The sequence below is a fragment of the Palaemon carinicauda genome, chromosome 8 (genome assembly GCF_036898095.1).
Source record: "Palaemon carinicauda isolate YSFRI2023 chromosome 8, ASM3689809v2, whole genome shotgun sequence".
Classification (NCBI taxonomy): Eukaryota; Metazoa; Arthropoda; class Malacostraca; order Decapoda; family Palaemonidae; genus Palaemon; species Palaemon carinicauda.
Window position 1 is genome coordinate 124,548,777 of NC_090732.1, and position 22,452 is coordinate 124,571,228.

A 22,452-nucleotide genomic window follows, 5' to 3' on the forward strand; every position below is an offset into this window, starting at 1 on the left:
CAGTGTACCCATGCCATTACAAACCCTCAACTACCATTCCCAATCGAAGGCATACATACAATGCTCCACTTTCCTGCATAGGGCTAGGGAGGAGGGAGGTTTTGGAGACCCCACAGCATCTCCCCAAAAATATGTTTTTCCTTGTCAAACTCCTTTTTTTAAGTTAAACTGCTGTGTAGTCTCCAAGGACTTAGTACCAGAGTATTAATCAGGAGATTTGTCTGCAACCAAGCAAAACCTGCAACACATGAACATATTCCAAAGTATAAGAAGAAAAACTAACAAGTTGGACCCTTACCTCACAAGGATGATTGATGAACACAGGTTACCCCATATTCCATTACTCTGCTTCCCCTGAAGGGCCTGGTTTACTTGGCCCTTCTCTCTGGACTACTCCAGGTGACACAAATGCTTTAAGTACCATGAATGCATTTTGCACTACTGTGCTGTCTTTGTATTTATTTAAGGTAGTGTTTAATAAACACCCTATGCCCAGATTATCCTGTAAATCTCTTTATGTTCTGAAATTGCATATAACAAAAAACTCTAAGTGAAAGGGCAATTTTTTCTCCTATCATGGGTTTTAGGAATGAATATAGGATCAGCTTTACTAATTAAGATCATCAAAATACAGATAGACCCTGATGAAAGGGACTAGTTGGTCAGGGTATTTTGAAACAAACTACCTTCTGAATATGTTGTTCTCTGTAAATATAATTCTAAGGTCAACACATAACAGAGATTGCTATCCTCTGATTCAATATCTGAGATATAAAGCAGACCCTGTCTCTGAAGAGGCTTTTCTATTTTTTTTTTTTTTTGGGGGGGGGGGGTAAGAAGAAGAGACCTATGGTCAGAGTTTGAAGATTAACTGGGAATATTGTGATGAATTTCTGGTCCTTCCAAAAGGATCCCATTTCACAGACTCTTGCACCTGATGCTAAAGCTATTAAAAAAATATTTTTGCTTAAGTTCTTCAAGGTGGATGGTGGAGTTATCTAACCTAGCCATATACTCAAGAACTCTACCCAGATACCAAGTAATGCCAAGAGCGGGTGGAGATGGTCTATGCAAAGCTATGATTTTAGAAACCTGCACCTTCTTATGACTTTTTTTTAGTATCTTGTTTACAAAGGAGTCGAGTTCTAGAGACTATGCTCTGCACCCACTAAGAAAAGGTCCAACATTCCCAAAAACGATGGATATGACTCCCAACACGAAGTTCCTCAGGCGAGCTCCTTTGCCTCTATGCAATTTATTAGTTCTTTTGTTTTCCTTGGATGATCTCCAATGGCCTCCCCTTGCTCTAAAGCCAAAGTTTGACTGGCCCTGGGATAGGGCCTCACCTGTGGAGGGGTAGCTTTACTGTCCTTGTTCCTCTTGATGAAAATTTGCTGTAGGTCAAGGTTTGGGAGTAGAAACAAGAGCTGGTTTTTTTGCAGAATGTTTTTGACCCCATTGCTGGATCTTATAAGCTGCAAATTTATGAAAGAAAGTCTTTTTTTTAAGGAAAGGTCAATAGCCTTTCCTCCATTTCTTCCTAAGTGACATGGCTGTTACCTTTGCATTGGCTATGACTTCAAGGGAAGAGCAATTTGCACAGTGGATCACTGTAAAAAAAATTCCTCAACCTCTACTTTTTCCAGATCATAGGCTCCCAGCACATGACGCCTCACCTCGAACTTTGCTCTAATATAGTTCTGCAAAACTTTGTAGACTAGCTTACACAGTAATTTTACTACTAACAAATGGACCCTCTGGGATCCCCCTATAGTCTCCACTACCAAAGAAGATACTAAGTTGTACAAGGTCTGTTGAGCACTAAATTCCACAGTTCAAAGGGGATCTGAGACTAATTGGAAATGGTACCACCAATTGATTGGTACTAACCTGTATGTCCTATTTCTTAGGAAGGAATCTTTTACGAATCCCTCAAACTCTTTAGGGTGTACATCCAAAATGGGGCTACACTTTTTGGGAAAGGTAAAGTCACCTTTAGGCAGCACCTAATTTTGCCAATTTGGCCAAAGGGAGTTTTCTGGCCAGGGACTATCATTCTGACCACAGAAGCATCCAGTAAACTCTGGTAGAGAAGAAAACTCACGGCATCTGATACTGCTTCAGCTAAGCTATTGAGAGTAGCCTTGTACAGCATCAAAACCAACTCCTTTGGGATTAGCTAGAGACACGCCCAGCTGGATCTTTGAATCTCTATCTTGAGTCTCGAAATACTGCCAGGTTTTTAAATTTGATGTCATTGAATGAATTCAACAATCAACTACTGTATATATTATCCAGGTTATAAAACTGCTGTAATACAGCTGAATAACTAGACTAATCCCACCTCTAACCTAACCTAACCTTTCCAAGGTTAGAACTAACAGGCTATAACTAAAGAACACACGGTTCGGGATTCAATTAACAATAAGCCAGTAAACTAAATGCAGTTATTATTAAATGTAAAAACATTCACCATGTAACCTGCTAAGCAACCTCCAAAGAGGTTATGCTAGTCTAACATTAGTTATAGATGACACAAAGTTAACCTTCCTTCACATTTCATATCACTGTAATAATTGTAAGTTGTTTAATAAATAAAACTAGTTATCAAAATGGAGCAGCAGTTAAAACAACTAAAATCTTTGGCAGCTTACATATAATTATGAGCTATGGGACAACATGGCTAAGTCAGTTAAGGTATAAATTGAATCTAATTATGAAATAATTAGAAAAAGCAAAAAACTAGTGTTTGGAAAGGTAATAAACAAAGACCCTATTTGAAAATTAGAGATGTAAGCAAGCTAACAACACCGATCGAACTCGTGACAAGGCAAATAATCCCATCATAAGCACACAATTATTCAACTGCAGGCATTTTAACCTAAAGCATGCTTGATATTCATTAATTAAGACCCAAAAATATACAAAATAAAAACCTAAATTTGGGTATTTAATGCTGTTCTGAACACACTAAAGGGTGCAATAGATATTTTTCTTTCAGATGACGATATGCAAGTGGTGGTTGGGGGTTTGATGTAGCATAGGACACCAGCAGTCAACTGAGGTTATAGTTCCTTTCTAGGATGAGGTGCAAGATGTTACTCATTGCAGATGAATTTCAGCTATTGAGGTGCTATGACAAGTTCAAATGAGCCTGAAGTTGTGGGTCTCCCTTATACAGTCCATACAGAGTCTGTGTTTTCCCCATTGATATACTGGCCTACAGCAAAGAAAACAATATTTCTTTGGTAATTATGTCATATTGGATTGCCTGTTCTAGCCTTACTGGAAAGTCCTAGGAGACCACATAGCAATTTAACCTAAAATATTGAACTTAAAAATGGCTTAAAGATAAGATGAAAGTAATAACACAAGATGAGAATATTAATGTAAATACTGTAGTCTCAAAATATTAAGAAACAACAGTACAAGTAAATCAATCTATGGAAATCACTGAAGAAACATCTACAACAATTTCTGGAAAGACAGTTTTCATTTAAAAGTAATTTACAGTATAATACCTATGATGTTTACCTATTCAAAATTAACTTTATCTATACAGCTTTTGAGGCACTATACATAGCACTAACTCTAAAAACATTAGAGGCGTTATCTCAGTATTACTTCTGTGAACCTCCCGTGATGTTCATTTTACTTTGGTCCCTAAAAGCTAGTAATGTCAATGTTACCCATTAAACCTAAGAAATATTTCTGTTTTCTTTCTTTCCAATACACTAATGCTGCTAGTAAAACAATGAGAACAATGTTTAATAACATGATGTGTGTGTCAGATAGCTACCTCAGAATAAAAATCAATATGGAACGACAAGATTTCAGTTTTTTTTACTTTTTTTTATACTGATTTTAGTGTTTTTAAGATGTCTTCAGATCTGTTTTCAATTGATGGATTTGGAGGGCATGGAGAGAATGTTTGTTATTTTTTATTTCTAATGTTGTCAGGCCATGGAATGGCACTTCTAGTTAACAGAGTGTCTCGTGGAAATACAGCTCATTTACTTACTTGGCCTTCGCAATCTCCTCGCAGTAGAAGTTTTTCTGCTCCATTGTTAACAGGGATGGTTAGGAATTGCCATGATGGAGCATTGACTAGTTTCTGGGAAAGACAAAAATTGCAAAGCTTTCTTGAAACCATCTAAAACTTACAAATGATAAACTAAAAATATCTCGCTCAGTAAGTTATGTCAAGATGAAATGACCAACTTTGAAATTTTATGTCTGTAAACACCAAAGTGAAATAATTGAAAATAGGAGCAAATACAGAGGTACTGTAGTACAAAACACAGCTATAAAATTTCACATAAACCCTTTTAAAAATACATAGCTAAAAAATAACTTGAAAAATAAAATATAGGAATAAAAAATATGGTATCAAATGTTTAAACAGTTTTCATAACAAAAGTGTGTTTCACCATTATAATTATATAAAAATATTAACAAAAATTTATAAGTACTTCTGTCAATAAAGATCCAATTTAAAAAATGGTAAAGCAAACCTAACATCTAACAATAAAAACATTTTCAAAGAAAAAAACAAAAAACAAATCCACATGATATTTTCATTACCTCTTCTGTCGAAGGCTGGATAATTCCGTATTTAACAGGATTGTCATTATCTGCTTGTTTGTTGTGAAATGCTCGGCTTTCAACAATACAGCTAAAACAAAGGGAAAATTTATTACATTAAAATAATGTTGAACAATTTTATACAACACACACAACCTATAATGACTTCAGTTGAAAATTAATACTCTGATCCATGGTTTTCTATACATCTGAAAGTACAGAAAACTATCAAAAATTAGAAAAGACAGCACTGATATTTCCAACAGAATAAAATTGCATTATTCAAATCATCCGCTAAGATGACGCTAAGCAAAAAACATAGATTCTGAGTAATGTGAAATTATATGTTTTGTAACATGTATATTATTTGTTTCCTTCCCTAAAGTACTTTTTTTAGTTCCAGGTAATGCACTATGGTCCATTCTATTAAATAAAGCCATATTTGTTGGACTTGTGTCAGTTGTCTCATTATACCACAAGGCATCACAATTTATCTATTCAACAAAATTCTACTCAGCATGGAGAGGATCAGCCAACCAAAGAAGTTTGACATTGCTCCAAATGCTCCACTGAGCAGAAAGAACTGGAAGCTTTGGATATGAAGCCTCTCGTACTTCTTGACCAAAATCAAGGACCTCACCTCAGACAATGAAAATACTTTTCCTCCACATTGGTCCAGAAGTAGTGGATGTTATCTATGACAGACAAATATTCAAAGCAGCATACATTAAACCACTGAATGAAGTTTATGCTTCGCATTTCTTGTCCATTAGGCACCAGAAGTGGGATGAAACCATTGATCAGTTCCCACTTTCTATGAATAACCGGGCCAACGACTGTTAATTTATGGCAGCTCGTGCTGGAGAGAGCCATAATTAATTTCTACAATACTCTCTCATCCGAAGACTTTGTCACCTAGGGATCTAGATTCGACTGCTGGAAAAACGATATACGTAAACTTTGTCATTTTAAAGTTAACCACCTTACTCCATACCAAATAGTATCCCAAATCAACTACCATCTCTATGGGATCTTCCAACCTCTTTACACAAGTGAAAAAATACTGTGTATCCAGCATCAACAGTCAAGATTGAGAATACAAAAACATAGAATTCTCCATGCTCCCCAACCTTTGCAAGGATGTCATTCTCGGAATGCCTTTCCTGAGGAGGCATGCAGATGTTGTTAAGGCCTTAGGTGGAGATGATCCCGGAATCAACATCGCTGATCTCACTTACAACAAAGTCAGCAAACCAAAGATGTTCAGCAATCTGATTCTAGACAGTCATCCTATTGTAACTAAGGGTCAAAGTTTCAATCCAAAAGTTAGCCAAATATACTGATAAAAGAGGAGATTATTCTTAACCAGCTGCAGACTGGAACTATCCCCTTTGCATAAACCAAAAGAACCATTTTCAGATCAAACTATAATCACCTGAACTGGCGTATCTATCCCCGCCCCCACATAAAGTTAAGTACTCCTTAATCTTACTTACAGACAAGTGAAACTAGGTGTCAGTCAAATCAATAGTAAACATCCAATCTTCCTTCCTTACACTGCCTCTAACGCTGTGGAAGAAGTTTCCACGGAAAATCTGGGTTGGACAGAGAGAAAACTTGTTTAATCTTAAAATGTCCAGAACTGGTTTCCATACCCCAGAAGTCTTGTTTAATATATATTTGAGCGTAAAAACCAGGGGGCAGATCCATAACTTATTCTATAACTGATTTTTCAGGAAGTTTCTGAACTTTCGTGGTCAGAGCTTGTGATTTCAGAGGGTTTCTTAAATAACTGAGAATGGAATGAGTAATGTAGAAATTGGGGTTTGGAAAGGAGAGGAAGACTATTTCTTGATTACTGGAAGCGATCCAACATTCCTCCTATCGTCAATATAGTTCTCAGTCTCATATACTGTAGTTGCCACAAGCTCTTTCAGGGTACTGTATCTCTTTCTGCTGCTTGCCATACAAAACCTTGTAGAATTTGTAGTACCACAAGTTCTCAAAGAAATAGGATCCGATGCAGATGGCACTGAGGCTTGAATAGCTGGGTTTAAGGCCTAAGAATCACTGACTTTAAGGCATCAAAATATGTTCTGTCATAGACCACATTTATAGTTGTAGAAATTTTTAAGATTTTAAATTAGGCCACAGGATTAGACAACAAATTAAAGAGTGACTTTGTGAAAAAAAAAGTTTGCAGGGCATCCTGATCTTAATTTAACATTTGATTTTTATTAAATATTTGGATCATACTGTTACTTATGGTATAAGTAAAGCAGCTTGAATAATTACTAATCTTATCATCAAATGTAGAGAACAGCTGTGCCCTTCCTAGATCTGACCAGTTTTAAACTGATCTGATCTAGAAGGGGCACAGCTGTTCTCTACATTTGATGATAAAGTTAGTAATTATTCAAGCTGCCTCACTCAAACCATTAGTAACAGTATAATCCAAACATTTTATACAATCAAATCTTGAGTTACGACTAAGATGTCCTGCAAACTTTTTGCCATAAATGAGGATAAAACTCCTACAATAGAATGAACAAGAGAGAATTTCCAAAGAATTAACCATATTGTCCTCTATCGCTAAGACTTCCTTGCTCAACAAAGATGTATAGCCCGAGTTTAAAGACAGCCTCTTACTAAATAAAATCTGTTACAGTACTGGTTCCAGTAAATACCGGTAAGCTTGATCTAAAGATATTGATAACGCTACGCAACTGACCTGTTCTATAAATTGATATTCTATGGGCATTTAATTGCGAATCTAACTATATATTGGATAGTGCAGTTAAAAGCTTCTCTGTAACCTTGCCTAATAAGACATTAACCTTGGCCTTAAATATTCCTGAAAAAATGTTATTTTCATTAGTAAAATAAATTTTTGAATATACTTACCCGGTGATCATATAGCTGTCAGCTCTGCTGCCCGACAGAAAAACCTAAGGACGAAATACGCCAGCGATCGCTATACAGGTGGGGGTGTACATCAACAGCGCCATCTGTCGAGCAGGTACTCAAGTACTCCATGTCAACACAGAACCAATTTTCTCCTCGGCCCACTGGGTCTCTATTGGGGAGGAAGGGTGGGTCCTTTAATTTATGATCACCGGGTAAGTATATTCAAAAATTTATTTTACTAATGAAAATAACATTTTTCAATATTAAACTTACCCGGTGATCATATAGCTGATTCACACCCAGGGGGGTGGGTAGAGACCAGCATATACGTTAACATTAAGAGCTAAGTATTTCGTATTTCATTTTAGCAGTTATTCAAAATAACAAACATAAAATTAATAAGTACCTGGTAAGGAAGTCGACTTGAACAATTACTCTGCCTTTTTAAGTACGTCTTCCTTACTGAGCCTCGCGATCCTCATAGGATGCTGAGCGACTCATAGGAGCTGAAGTATGAAGGGTTGCAACCCATACTAAAGGACCTCATCAAAACCTCTAATCTAGGCGCTTCTCAAGAAAGAATTTGACCACCCGCCAAATCAACCAGGATGCGAAAGGCTTCTTAGCCTTCCGGACAACCCAAAAACAACAATAAAAAACATTTCAAGAGAAAGATTAAAAAGGTTATGGGATTAGGGGAATGTAGTGGTTGAGCCCTCACCCACTACTGCACTCGCTGCTACGAATGGTCCCAGGGTGTAGCAGTTCTCGTAAAGAGACTGGACATCTTTAAGGTAAAATGATGCGAACACTGACTTGCTTCTCCAATAGGTTGCATCCATTACACTCTGCAGAGATCTGTTTTGTTTGAAGGCCACTGAAGTTGCGACAGCTCTAACTTCATGTGTCCTTACCTTCAGCAAAGCATGGTCCTCCTCATTCAGATGGGAATGAGCTTCTCGAATCAAAAGTCTGATATAATAAGAAACTGCATTCTTCGACATAGGTAAAGAAGGTTTCTTAATGGCGCACCATAAAGCTTCTGACTGTCCACGTAATGGTTTAGTACGTCTCAAATAGTACTTAAGAGCTCTTACAGGGCATAGTACTCTTTCTTGTTCATTTCCAACCAAATTAGCAAGGCTTGGAATATCGAACGATTTGGGCCAAGGACGAGAAGGAAGTTCGTTTTTGGCTAAAAAACCAAGCTGTAAGGAACATGTAGCCGTTTCAGATGTAAATCCAATGTTCCTGCTGAAGGCGTGTATCTCACTGACTCTTTTAGCTGTAGCTAAGCAGACGAGGAAAAGTCTTCAAAGTGAGATCTTTAAAAGAGGCTGATTGAAGTGGTTCGAACCTTGCTGACATAAGGAACCTTAGTACCACGTCTAAGTTCCAACCTGGTGTGGCCAACCGACGCTCCTTCGAGGTCTCAAAAGACTTAAGGAGGTCCTGTAGATCTTTGTTGTTGGAAAGATCTAAGCCTCTGTGACGGAAGACTGCTGCCAACATGCTTCTGTAACCTTTGATCGTGGGAGCTGAAAGGGATCTTTCCTTCCTTAGGTATAAAAGGAAGTCAGCTATCTGAGTTACAGAGGTACTGGTTGAGGATACTGATTTCGACTTGCACCAGCTTCGAAAGACTTCCCACTTCGACTGGTAGACTTTGAGAGTGGATGTCCTCCTTGCTCTAGCAATCGCTCTGGCTGCCTCCTTCGAAAAGCCTCTAGCTCTCGAGAGTCTTTCGATAGTCTGAAGGCAGTCAGACGAAGAGCGTGGAGGCTTGGGTGTACCTTCTTTACATGCGGCTGACGCAGAAGGTCCACTCTTAGAGGAAGTGTTCTGGGAACGTCTACTAGCCATTGCAGTACCTCGGTGAACCATTCTCTCGCGGGCCAGAGGGGAGCAACCAACGTCAACCTTGTCCCTTCGTGAGAGGCGAACTTCTGCAGTACTCTGTTGACAATCTTGAACGGGGGGAACGCATAAAGGTCTAGATGGGACCAATCCAGAAGAAAGGCATCTATGTGAACTGCTGCTGGGTCCGGAATCGGTGAGCAATAAATTGGGAGCCTCTTGGTCATCGAGGTTGCGAACAGATCTATGGTAGGCTGACCCCATAAGGCCCATAGTCTGTTGCAAACATTCTTGTGAAGGATCCACTCTGTTGGGATGATTTGACCCTTCCGGCTGAGGCGGTCTGCCATGACATTCATGTCGCCTTGAATGAACCTCGTTACTAGGGATACGTTTCGATCTCTTGACCAGGTGAGGAGGTCCCTTGCGATCTCGTACAACGTCATCGAATGAGTCCCTCCTTGCTTGGAGATGTACGCCAAGGCTGTGGTGTTGTCGGAGTTCACCTCCACCACCTTGCCTAGAAGGAGGGACTTGAAGCTTTTCAAGGCCAGATGAACTGCCAGTAGCTCCTTGCCGTTGATGTGCAACGTTCTTTGATCCGCATTCCACGTGCCCGAGCATTCCCGACCGTCCAATGTCGCACCCCAGCCCGTGTCCGATGCGTCCGAGAAGAGAAGGTGGTCGGGGGTCTGAACAGCCAGTGGTAGACCCTCCCTGAGGAGAATGTTGTTCTTCCACCAAGTCAGTGAAGACTTCATCTTCTCGGAAATAGGAACCGAGACTGCTTCTAGCGTCTTGTCCGTTCTCCAGTGAGCAGCTAGGTGAAATTGAAGGGGGCGGAGGTGGAGTCTCCCTAACGCGATGAACTGGTCCAGTGATGAAAGCGTCCCTATCAGACTCATCCACTGTCTGACTGAACATCGGTCCTTCTTCAGCATGGACTGGATGCATTCTTGGGCTTGACTGATTCTAGGGGCCGACGGAAAAGCCCGAAAAGCTTGACTCTGAATCTCCATTCCTAGGTATACTATAGTTTGGGATGGGACGAGTTGGGACTTTTCCATATTGACCAGGAGATCCAATTCCTTGGTCAGATCCAGAGTCCACTGTAGATTCTCCAGACAGCGACGACTTGACGCAGCTCTTAAAAGCCAGTCGTCCAAATAGAGGGAGGCTCTGATGTTTGCTAAATGCAGGAATTTGGCAATATTCCTCATCAGTTTGGTAAAAACTAGAGGTGCCGTGCTTAGGCCAAAGCACAGGGCTTGGAACTGGTATACAACCTTCCCAAAAACGAACCTTAGAAAAGGTTGGGAATCTGGGTGGATGGGGACGTGAAAGTAAGCGTCCTTTAGGACTAACGAGACCATCCAGTCTTCCTTCCTGACCGATGCTAGAACCGACTTTGTCGTCTCCATGGTGAACGTCTGCTTTGTGACAAAGACATTTAGAGCACTGACGTCTAGCACCGGTCTCCACCCTCCTGTCTTCTTCGCCACTAAGAAGAGGCGGTTGTAGAAGCCCGGGGATTGATGGTCCCGGACTATGACTACCGCTCCCTTTTGTAGTAAGAGAGACACCTCTTGCTGTAAAGCTAGTCTCTTGTCCTCCTCTCTGTACCTGGGAGAGAGGTCGATGGGAGTTGTTGCTAGAGGGGGCTTGCGCAAGAATGGAATCCTGTACCCCTCCCTGAGTAACTTCACAGACTGTGCGTCTGCGCCCCTGTTCTCACAGGCCTGCCAGTAGTTCTTGAGCCTGGCTCCCACTGCTGTCTGAAGAAGGTGGCAGTCAGACTCTGCCTCTAGAGGACTTGGAACCCTTCTTCTTGCTCCCACGTTGACTTCCGGCACGAGCACCTCCTCTGCTGGAGGCTCTGCCACGAAAGGGCGGTATGAACCTTGACGCTGGAGTGTCCATCCTGGGTCTAGGCACGGAGGGCAAAGGGGTGGCTTTGCGTGCGGATGACGCCACCAGGTCATGAGTGTCTTTCTGGATCAAGGAGGCGGCAATCTCCTTGATCAACTCTTTAGGGAAGAGACACTTCGAGAGCGGAGCAAACATAAGTTCCGACTTTTGACATGGGGTGACTCCAGCTGACAAGAAGGAGCAAAGGTGATCCCGCTTCTTGAGGACCCCGGACACGAAAGAAGCCGCAAGCTCACTAGAACCATCCCGTATGGCTTTGTCCATGCAGGACATAATGAGCATGGAAGTTTCCTTATCAGAAGGGGAGGTCTTCCTGCTCAACGCTCCCAAACACCAGTCCAAGAAGTTAAAGACTTCGAATGCACGGAAAACTCCCTTCATAAGATGGTCCATATCCGAAGGAGTCCAGCAAATCTTGGAGCGTCTCATAGCCAGCCTGCGGGGAGAGTCTACCAGACTTGAGAAGTCGCCCTGGGCAGAGGCAGGAACTCCCAAGCCGAGAACTTCTCCCGTGGCATACCAGACGCTAGATCTGGAAGCAAGCTTGGCCGGGGGAAACATGAAGGATGTCTTCCCAAGTTGCTTTTTGGACTGCAACCACTCTCCCAGTACCCTTAAAGCTCTCTTGGACGAGCGAGCGAGTACGAGCTTCGTAAAGGCAGGTGCTGCTGACTGCATGCCTAAAGCGAACTCAGAGGGAGGCGAGCGTGGTGCTGCAGACACAAACTGATCCGGATATAAATCCTTGAACAGCGCAAGCACTTTCCTAAAGTCTAAGGAGGGAGGCGTGGTCTTGGGTTCGTCGATGTCCGAGTGTTGGTCGTCAAGATGTGCAGCTTCGTCATCATCAGAGAGTCCATCGTCTGAATGTTGAGGAGGAAGAGGCAAAGGAGTAGGTAAAAGCTGGACGGCTGAGTCCGGCAGCACGGGTGCATGCGTGGCTGCACTGGACCCAACGTCATGCCACTGATGGTCAGTCTGAGAACTGGCAACAACCATAGCTGAGTGGGTGCGCAAAGCGTCTACTCCCGACTGTGGTCGGATAGCGGAGACCACCGTGGGTTGCGGAGGCTGACGCACCGCGTCAAAACACGGCAGCTTAACTCCACCCTCCTGTTGTTGTGGTAGCACACGCACGTCAACGGAGGGTTCCGTGCGTCTGTGAACGTCAGCATGCGTCTGGCAGGGTCGACTGCGCATGGGTGGAGGAGCTCTCACAGCTGGAGTGTGGGAGCAGGCAGCCTCAGCGTCTGCTGGGCGCACAACCGTGGTTGGTTGTAGGCTAACGGGTGCAGCGTCAACCTTCTCCGCACGATACTCCTGCATAACAGCAGCTAACTGAGTCTGCATAGACTGCAGCAAAGACCACTTAGGGTCTACAACAGCTGGTGCGGCAACAGACGGAGATACTGCCTGTTGCGGTACCACTTTGCCTCTCTTAGGAGGTGTGCAGTCGTCGGAGGACTGCAGCGAGTCCGAACTGACCCAGTGGCTACACCTGGGCCGTTGGACTTGCTCGGAAGGGACCTTGCGTTTAAGAGGCCGTGAGACCTTGGTCCATCGTTTCTGGCGTGAAACCTCTTCCGCAGACGAGGAATGAACGGGCTCACTCGTCTTCTTGTGGGTGGGACGCTCTAGGCAAGATACGTCCGAAACCACGGAGGGAACGTCTGTCCGCTGATTAAAGCCTGTCGAACCCTTTGGTCGTACGACATTGCTTCTCCCCTGGGCTTGGGAGCTTGCAAGAGGTCCCGGACTGCGAGGACGACAGGCACGAACAGACGCACCCTCATGCGTAACACTGACACTTTTCACTGCACTAACACTCACTTCACTTCCCACTGCACTTTTACCTTTCAACTCCCTGACGTCAGCCATGAGTTGATTGCGGTCATTCGCCAATGACTCGACTCTCTCACCTAGAGTCTGGATGGCACGCATCATATCTGCCATCGAAGGTTGATGAGAGTTAGCAGGGGGGTCGGGTGCAACCACTACAGGGGAAGGAATAGGTTGTGGGGCATGGGGAGAGGAAAAATCAATTGAGCGAGACAAACTCCTCCTGATCCTATCCTTCTCTAGCCTACGTGCATATTTCAGGAATTCTTGAAAATCGAATTCCGAAAGCCCAACGCATTCCTCACATCGATCTTCCAATTGACAGGCTTTACCCCTACAATTGGAACAAATGGTGTGCGGATCGATAGAGGCCTTCGGAAGACGCCTTGAACAGTCCCTAGCGCTACACTTCCTGTACTTGGGGACTTGAGAAGGGTCAGACATCTTGAATTAGTCAAAGGGGGGAAATCAAAATCTATCCAAGTCGTCAACAAATAATCCAAAATCCAATAAAAGAATGCAAGGAAGTATTGAAGATAACTTCTGCACAGCGATAGCTAATAATCAGAAATGAATACTTCACCAAATAACGTGAAAATCAATCCAGAAAACAACAGCGTATTTAGTAGGTCTTGCCGGTGGCACGACAGAGAGAAAATTGGTTCTGTGTTGACATGGAGTACTTGAGTACCTGCTCGACAGATGGCGCTGTTGATGTACACCCCCACCTGTATAGCGATCGCTGGCGTATTTCGTCCTTAGGTTTTTCTGTCGGGCAGCAGAGCTGACAGCTATATGATCACCGGGTGAGTTTAATATTGAAAAATGAGGATTATATCTGTTTTGAGGAGTCTACTGATTGAGTATATATTGATGAATATGGTGAATCAGTTTGAAATTTTTTTTGACTTCACTTCTGCAATTGTCTTCAAAAATACAAAAGGATATTCAACTTCTAAATCATATCTACTCTGCAAGTTCTTTTCTCCTCTTCCTATGTTTGATTATTTCTATGACAAGTTTGAATACTATAAAAATTATTTGAGTTGTCTTGGCATTTATAAAAAGCAGCAGAGGAATGCATAAGAGAAATTTGCGCTAACTCTTACATTTTTGGAAGTACTAAGGCCGACATTTACATTGCATTTTCTCACAAATGAATCATTGGGATAAAAGAGGGATATTTGAGTTATATAGTAATTAGAAGGTCAATAGTGGAAGAAAAATTGGAGTTCAATCTTTTATATGTGAAGATGAGAAAGTGTTCGGAACGGAGTCTGCTCATTCATTTGAGAAGAAAGGGGTAATACATCTGCAGTTCCAGTCCATTTTTCTATTACGGATTACGGATACGGAATGTGTTTGACATGAATTGGAAGACTGATAGGCCAAAGCTGGCACTAAAAGAGTCTGGAATTGTATAAATCATCCGTTCGTCTGCAGACATCAGTGGGGAAATAAAAGAAATTGAAGCTTGTATGCAAGGATTTCATTCTCTATTCTACATAGAGAGAGATAAAAGGATAAACCACAGACAAATTATGACTAGGAGAAACTTTATCTGAATATGGTAGTTTTAGGTTTATTATAGTATAGGTTAGGCTAGTAGGGACCATCATAGTCGGTACAGGGAAAGAAAGGGATGAGGCATTGGTTAATAAAATATTAGTAACAGATTTACAAACAGTAGATTGTATAAAGTTGAAATACTGTTCCATAAAAGTAGAAAATTGTTATTTAACCCCATAAACTTCCACCCTGAAATCAACTACTCACTTTGTGCCTGAAAACTAATACTGTATCTACCTCTCTAAAACCATCCGCAAGACCAAACAATGGAGTAGAAATCTAATCTTAATTTTTTTATGACCTTCTCTCGTCTTTTCTCTTACAATTAATATTCCTATCAGGAGTACTTTTAGACACTAACTTGACATACTCAGCCATAAGTTTCTCGAGATAATCAGAACATTCCAAACATCTAAGGCAAAGATTACATTGCAAACCCCAGCACACAGTACAAAGAGAATGCTGGTTCTTTGTATTTTTGAAAAAGCCTATTCACAAAGCATTTGGTGCATATATGTATTTCAAACTAGAGATATACCTTGCTAATCTTGTAAATACTAAAAAAAAAAATGGTAAAACAAAAAGCTAAATACAAAATTGTGAAGCTTCAAGCAAGTTGACCATTTTACAGAGATGAAAATTACACAAAGTAGCATGCATACGATTTTCCTCACGGTAGGAGAGTTAACGTCAACCAGCCACATAGAGGGGTGATAGATAGAGATGGATACATAGATAAACATACATACATACATACATACATCTATGTATATATATATATATATATATATATATATATATATATATATATATATATATATATATATATATATATATATATATATATATATATATATATATATATATATGTATATGTATATATATATATATATATATATATATATATATATATATATATATATATATATATATATATATATATATATATATATATATATAAATAAACATCTAACAATAAATAGAGCCCGTTTCAGTCCACTACAGGACAAAGGCCTCAGGCATGTCCTTATTCAAGTCTGGGGTTTAACAAATTTTCATCCCCACACTGGTCAAATGCAGATTGCTCATGGTGGGAGACTTTTGTCTCATCACTCACAGCAAACCAACCAAAAAATATCAGGAGCAACTAGTTTACAATGTTTTCAAAAAGAATGAAGAGTCCAGTTATTAGTTGACTACAATGTGGTTTATTATATGTAACAGGTTTGAATATGAATTGCATTCGGCTTTTAAAACATTTCACATTTTGTACCTTCTCTAAGACAGTGATTTCTTCATAATACTACACTTTACTTATCAAAGATTTTTATTATATAATACACCATCAGCATACTTTAAAATAAAATTTCCTTTAAACTTTCATATGCAATATCATGTGCGCACGTTTTGCTTTGTAACATACTTCTTAATAATAAAAGCTGTATATAGAATTAATTAAAAATAATGCACTTGGAAAAAAGTTGTATATCCTTTTGCACAGAAGCCAAAATTGGTAAGAGAAATGAATGGACACAACACTTTTGGTAATAAAAGTGGACTAATAATACAAAGCATGATAACTTTAGAATAACATCTAATACCATATAAATACAACCAACCTTTCACTGATATTTAGACAAAAACATGCCAGAAACATCAACATATAAAATTTATGTAAAGGAATCTTTTATATGGAAGTCAAGATTTTTTAAGAAGTACAGTACACTATAGAATGGCTACCCAAAGTTAGATAAACAATAAAAATCGAAAATGTAACAAAATTCAGATAAAAACTGAAGCTAACACAAAAGAACACCTAAATCTTCACAAAAACACTAGAAAATACCAAGAATTCTATGAAGAAAATTCAACCACAAAACAGATTACACTCAAAAGTTCTCTACATATTTCAAACACCACAACAATCTAATAAACTTATAAATAGCATAGGAAACATTTTTTTATTACTGACAGCCTTGTGTTCTAAGATAAGTATATAAGTATTCTGTACATTTCCTAACAGAACCCTAAAGGATATTAACTAAAAATTGTCTTAATTATCAAAATATCATCATATAAAATAAAGCATAACGAATTCTAAAAGTAATTGGTATCCTTCATAACTATATAAATCTAAGTCCTTTAAAATAAGATGTCTTCAGCAGAGCTGAAACAGTAGTTAAATTTGTTTATGAGGCTGTTAACAACAGGTGGTGTGTGTGTGGGCGAGTAGCCCAGACCACCCGCCTATTGAAGACTTTTCTTTTGACCTCTGGCTCAGGACTGACAAGAGTAGTTAAGGTGAGAAGTTTAACTTTAAAGGAATTAGCTTTGTATGGCTAAGAAAAATATATATTACTTTTAAATCTTTTTATTTGCTCCTACGCATATACAAAACTTTCGTAGTTTAAAAAAAGGACACTCACAAATGGATGGGTTGGATGACCCCCTACAAAAAAAACTGGTTGGTTCTTTTTCTTCCCTGAAAGTGTCAATCTACCTAGTCCCCTATGGAAGAATAGATGACTCCAACAACCCATTACCTGTTCATCATAGGGATGAATAGGGCCTGGCCTGTACAAGAAGAGTGATATGTGGTTAAAGGACGACTCCCTTCCCCATCAGCAGTCCGGAATAATATATCTGGTGTGTGATGATCCATGGGTTGTTATATATTCCACCATCCTCCCCCTCTTTAAGGGAGGATGGGGAGATGATGCAATTCTTTAGATTATAAAGAATGGAGCTCTGAAGTGTGGTTACCAGCATCAAGTTAGATACAGCAAATAACAGTATGACCACTTCATCCCCACGAGAGGGGGAAGGAATGATAAAGAGCCAGTCATTCTACCTTCCATCCCAGACTTACATCTATACCCTACCAATGACAAAATGCATCCTGTCCCTGCAGGAGCTGTGCTGGCTACACAACTATTTGAATAGCCACCACAGGACCAAGAATGAAAAGTTTTAAGGGACTTCCGGGTATACGCCCGTCTGTAAAATGCTATGAAGGTTGTTTGACATATTTAAAGTTCAGCCTTCAACACCAGGCTGACTGCAAATTTCTTCTTGAATGATAGGGGGGGACCTATACCCCTGAATTTGTGACCCCTGGTCCTAGCTGATACCTTGACCCTATCAGTTGTTGAGGCCTTTGCCAAACAGATTGTTTCATAAAGCCAGAAAGACCGTGTTCCTTGACACCATTCTTAGTTCTGACAGTGCTAAGGATGAGAAGCTGACAAACCAGCCTGAGGTGTTAGGTCTCCTAATCAGAAGACTCCAGAGAGCTATCACAGGACACAAAAGCATCTCCTCTCGATTACCACCTGTCACTTTGCATAGTGAGGTAATGGAGGAGGTCTCAAAACTGGGGTCAGTCAACACAGGATTATGGGTTTAGCCACGAACTCTGGCATAAACTCAAAAGAAACCTCCTCCTAACTTTCAGTGTAGGTGACAAAACAAGAGACCATGCAACTTTCCTAATCTCTTTGCCAATGCTAAGGCTTAGCACAAGCAAAAAATAAAGTCATGAGGGTTAATTCTCTGCCTGACAACCTTCTTAAAGGCTCAAATGGGGTACAACGTAGGAGCCTTAAGAACCAAGGTCACATCCAACTCCCAGGGACTGAGGTCCCAGGGTTGGGCAAGACACTCGACACTCATTACAGCATAGATAATTATATGATTATGAGAGGTCTAAACACTTTAGTCAAAATAACCTTACTCAAAGCTGAGCAGTAGCCTTTGACAGCTGTGACCGAGAGGCACTTCTCTTGGTGAAGGAAGACGAGGAAATTCGCTATCTGCGCTGAAGATGCTCCAACCAGAGAAGTAGCCCTACAATGACTTCAATTGCAGTAGATAGCCCACTTCCCTGGTAGAGAGCTGCAGAGAACAGTCATAGGTATCTAAACATCTGTGCAGTGCTTTGCAAAAACCCCTTTTGCTCAGGAAATTTTGGCTAGTTTCTGAAGATGCAGCTGATAAAGAAGAGGACCACTGGGGCTGTTCTCTCAGGACTTTGACTAGAGGTGCTGACGGATCAGGATAACACTAGGGATGTGGCCATCATCATTCAGATCAAGTGAAAACATGGACTCTACATCTCTAATGAATCTCGGCTCATAACACATTTTGCCTCTTGAGCTTCATTTAACTTATTCAGAGCAAAGAGGACGAAGAGCAGTCTTCAGCAACCCATTGACTTCACTATCAGGAAAAGTCAACTCCAGTAGCCCAGAGACTTGCCTTGAACGACTTCAAAAGTGTTCTGCTTCAACATCCCTTCCCCTCCTGTCCGAAAGGTCAGGGCTTTCGGTGATGTTGGCAGACCAGGCAAAAGCAATATAAGTTTGTGAGATAAAGTTGTGGCCAACATCCAGAACAAGTAGTAAGTAATGATCAAGAAGGACACTCACTGCCCATGGCTTAGCCCTGTGTCTCTGACAGGTTCCCCAAAGTCCAGATAGGACTGCTCCAACTCATGGCAGTAAGAGGAGATATCTAGCATTAGTATTTCACTTTCTCTCCCCTCTTCACAGCTCCCATTCCTGTAGGACACTCCTGGTTGGGGTCTAGAATAGGCCCCAAATGCCTTCCTTGCATCAAATCCCGCAGACATTGCCAAATTCAAGGTTTTGGCTGTAGATCCTTTCAAAAGGCCAGGGACCTTGGAGGCTACCCATTAGATTAAACAGTCCTGCAAAGTAGTTTTCCACTTCTCCACCACCGCCTACATGTGGCCCCTCGGAAGAGGAGATTTCATAGCCCTCACCAAAATGTTATGGAGCACCAGAGCTACCTCTGAACCAAATTGTGTTGAGAAATGGGACATCAAGGCATCCCTCTTCTTCAACACCCATTTAGCCTACTGGTTCACTGACTCCAGAGACTCCAGGGTTGATAACTGCATTGCCTTTGTAAAATTCAGTGGCCACTTTCCTCTTGGTAAGGGTAGAAAAGACTCTTTAGCTATGGTGAGCAGCTTTTCTAGAAGGACACTTCAAAATCAAACCATTGTTAAGAGTCTCTAATAATAATAATAATAATAATAATAATAATAATAATACACCGAACTACTGGTTAAGCCACACAACTGGTTGGATGTAGGCCATGGCAGACAAATCAATGGCCAGCAACTGAGAGGTTGATCAGGGTGGGGAGGCAGCCTGTGATCTTCAGCTGCTCGCAAGTGCACAATGATAACCTTGAGTGGTGTTAATTTCTCAACACAGGGTACTAATGTACTGTGATCAAAGTAGGGAGTAGCAATCCACCATCCTACTTGACCAAAACTCCTTCAATCCTACAATACATGACTGATACAAGGTATACAGGCCTCTCACCTCTGCCCCATTGGCTACCAGGGTAGCCAGAGTCACGGCCCCAGCCACAAGGGTTGTATGGCACTAGGACACGGCATGGGGCTATGAAACAGTGATCACAGCCCAGGTTCCAGTGGGATGCAACACAGGGCTGAGACATTTGAGTTACTGACCCAGCCTGTGGCGACCATGGAAGAGAGTCACAGTCCTGGCCCCAGGGGCATGGTGTGGCTCAAAGGTCATGATCCCATGTGACTGCGACATCAGGTCATGGCCCCGGGCCCCGAGAAGAAGAAGCACAGGGCTTGGAAACCCTTGGGTGGTGTTGTAAGGGGCCCTTCTTCACGACTACAACTGGCCTTCCTGGACCATTTCAACTTTTCTTCTTCAGCGAAGAATCAGAATGGGAAGTCAAAAAGAAGGCAGACAAGGAAGTAGAAGTGGAAGAGAAAGATTAATGTACACATTTCTTCCTCTTACCACATCACCTCGGGCTCTGCAAGCAGAAGAGTCAAGGTTTGAGTGACTATTGACAACAAAGATACCCATAAGGGAGAACTGCATTGGTTGCTCCTAGAGAAACCCCAGCACTGGGAAACACTATCACACAAGAAGCACATGATGAAGTGCAGCGATCAGGTCATACTCCACAAACCTGAAAAAGTCCCTGAAGTAGATCTCAGTTCTCCCTGCTCCTGAAGCATACACCCCGGATCTATGCCAGGGGCATAAAGCAAAGTGCAAAAGTCTCCAGTAATTCATGGGCTTGCCAAGAATAAAACCGGGGAAGACTTACTCTTCTCACTCCTAAATGAAAATGCTCGCTTAAGGGAGGTCACAATACAAGAAAAAGAAGAAACAGCCTTTGGATAGGACACAACATTACATCTATACTTATTTTGGCCAAGGACAAAAGATAAGTGTCTTCAACAGTGGGTAGGAGGGGTTATTCACATGTATGCACCAGCTGTCGTTAATTAATTTGACGGTTGTTCCAGTTCTGCTAAAGACATCTCGCTATGTTAAAGTACAAAAGGTTTGTATACGGGTAGGAATAAGCAATAGGGATGTAAGAAATTTATGCTACCTAGATGCAACAATTTTAACAATTGGTCATTATGGTGAGCTCACATACACTTAGGACTTTTGTATAACAAAATCAAGAAATGTATGTCATATTACCATGGAGTAGAAATTTCAAAAAGGGTTACTTTAACTTATTCATGAGGTTCAAGCTTACCCACATAATGGAGAAAATTAAACACCAATGGTGCAGTTATGAAAATTCCATATTTCCCTCTTTTCCATCTACAGAAAATGGAAGATCTATGGATTGAGATGAAGGAAAAATATACTGGAAATACTGAACTTGGCTCTCTATCAGATGATAAATAGAGAGATTACAAATTGAAGGCAAACAACAGAAGGTGATTGCCATGAATGAGGCAAGGAAAATTGAATCATCTGTAATAGTAAAAGAAAAAATCTTAATAAAGATCAAAGTAGAACAGAACTAGGAAATAAATCATAACAAATGGGATGAGAGCAGATGTATAACAATCAAGAAAAACAGACCTAGCGGTTAGATACAGAGTATTACTTAGGTACATCTTTACTTGCCTCACCATTCTATCATGAAATATTTTAGCAAGGGAGACAAAAAATAAAGGACAAAAGGGAGGAATAAGGGGATTAATGAATAGAAATCTGCAAATTATATGCAGGTCATATGATTTATCTATGGAGAGCAAATATCAAAGCGACTGAAAATTCTGACTATGTTAATTCTTGAAAATGAGGATATACTGTAAGTGCAATAACTGTTGACTTTAACAATGACAGTTAACTATATTTTTTCTCTATAAACTATGAATAACAGATTTAATCTTGCTGGGATATTTATATCCCAGTGTTCAGAGGGTACTGGACACTAGTAATCTAACAAAAGCCTGGTTGAAAAGGTGGTATCAACAATACATAATGCAGAAGTGTAGGAGTGTTTCAAGCACTTTGATACGTTTCCATTCTGATTTAACTGAGTTGGGATATCAACAATAAGATTGTCTAGAACCTTTCTGGTATAAAAAGTTCTCAGGCGTTAATTATCTATCACCATAAAACCTACCCGACTAACTGTAAATTATTTACAAATTCTATAGGCGTCTATCTTTTCTTAGCTGTTGATATTGAATTGCAGGACATTCCTTGCTTGTTTGGACATTGTCAATCCTTCTAGAGAACCTTGAATCTTCATTTAATATGAGAATAAAGTATATATAGTATGCTACAGTTTGTACTTTGTTACTTGCTATGATTCTTTTTCTTATGCTTGACTGCACAACATAAGAAAAAACATTTAGTACTCTGGCTTCATAAAGATGCCTGTTTGAGACAGATGATTAATATAAATTGCAGACTAATGTATTTCCTTTTC

General features: G+C 40.7%; 1 protein-coding gene across 5 annotated transcripts in view; it reads right to left on the reverse strand.

Annotated features, from left to right (window-relative positions):
- Nucleotides 1-22,452, reverse strand: part of Rbcn-3B (WD repeat-containing protein Rbcn-3B) — a 307,575-nt gene that overhangs the window by 216,946 nt on the left and 68,177 nt on the right. For all 5 annotated transcript variants that reach the window (XM_068378881.1, XM_068378884.1, XM_068378883.1 and 2 more), the window contains 2 exons: nt 4,585-4,675; nt 4,022-4,114 (listed from right to left, as the gene is read on the reverse strand). In XM_068378881.1, the coding sequence (XP_068234982.1) occupies nt 4,022-4,114; nt 4,585-4,675 (184 nt within the window). The remainder of the gene's footprint in view (nt 1-4,021; nt 4,115-4,584; nt 4,676-22,452) is intronic.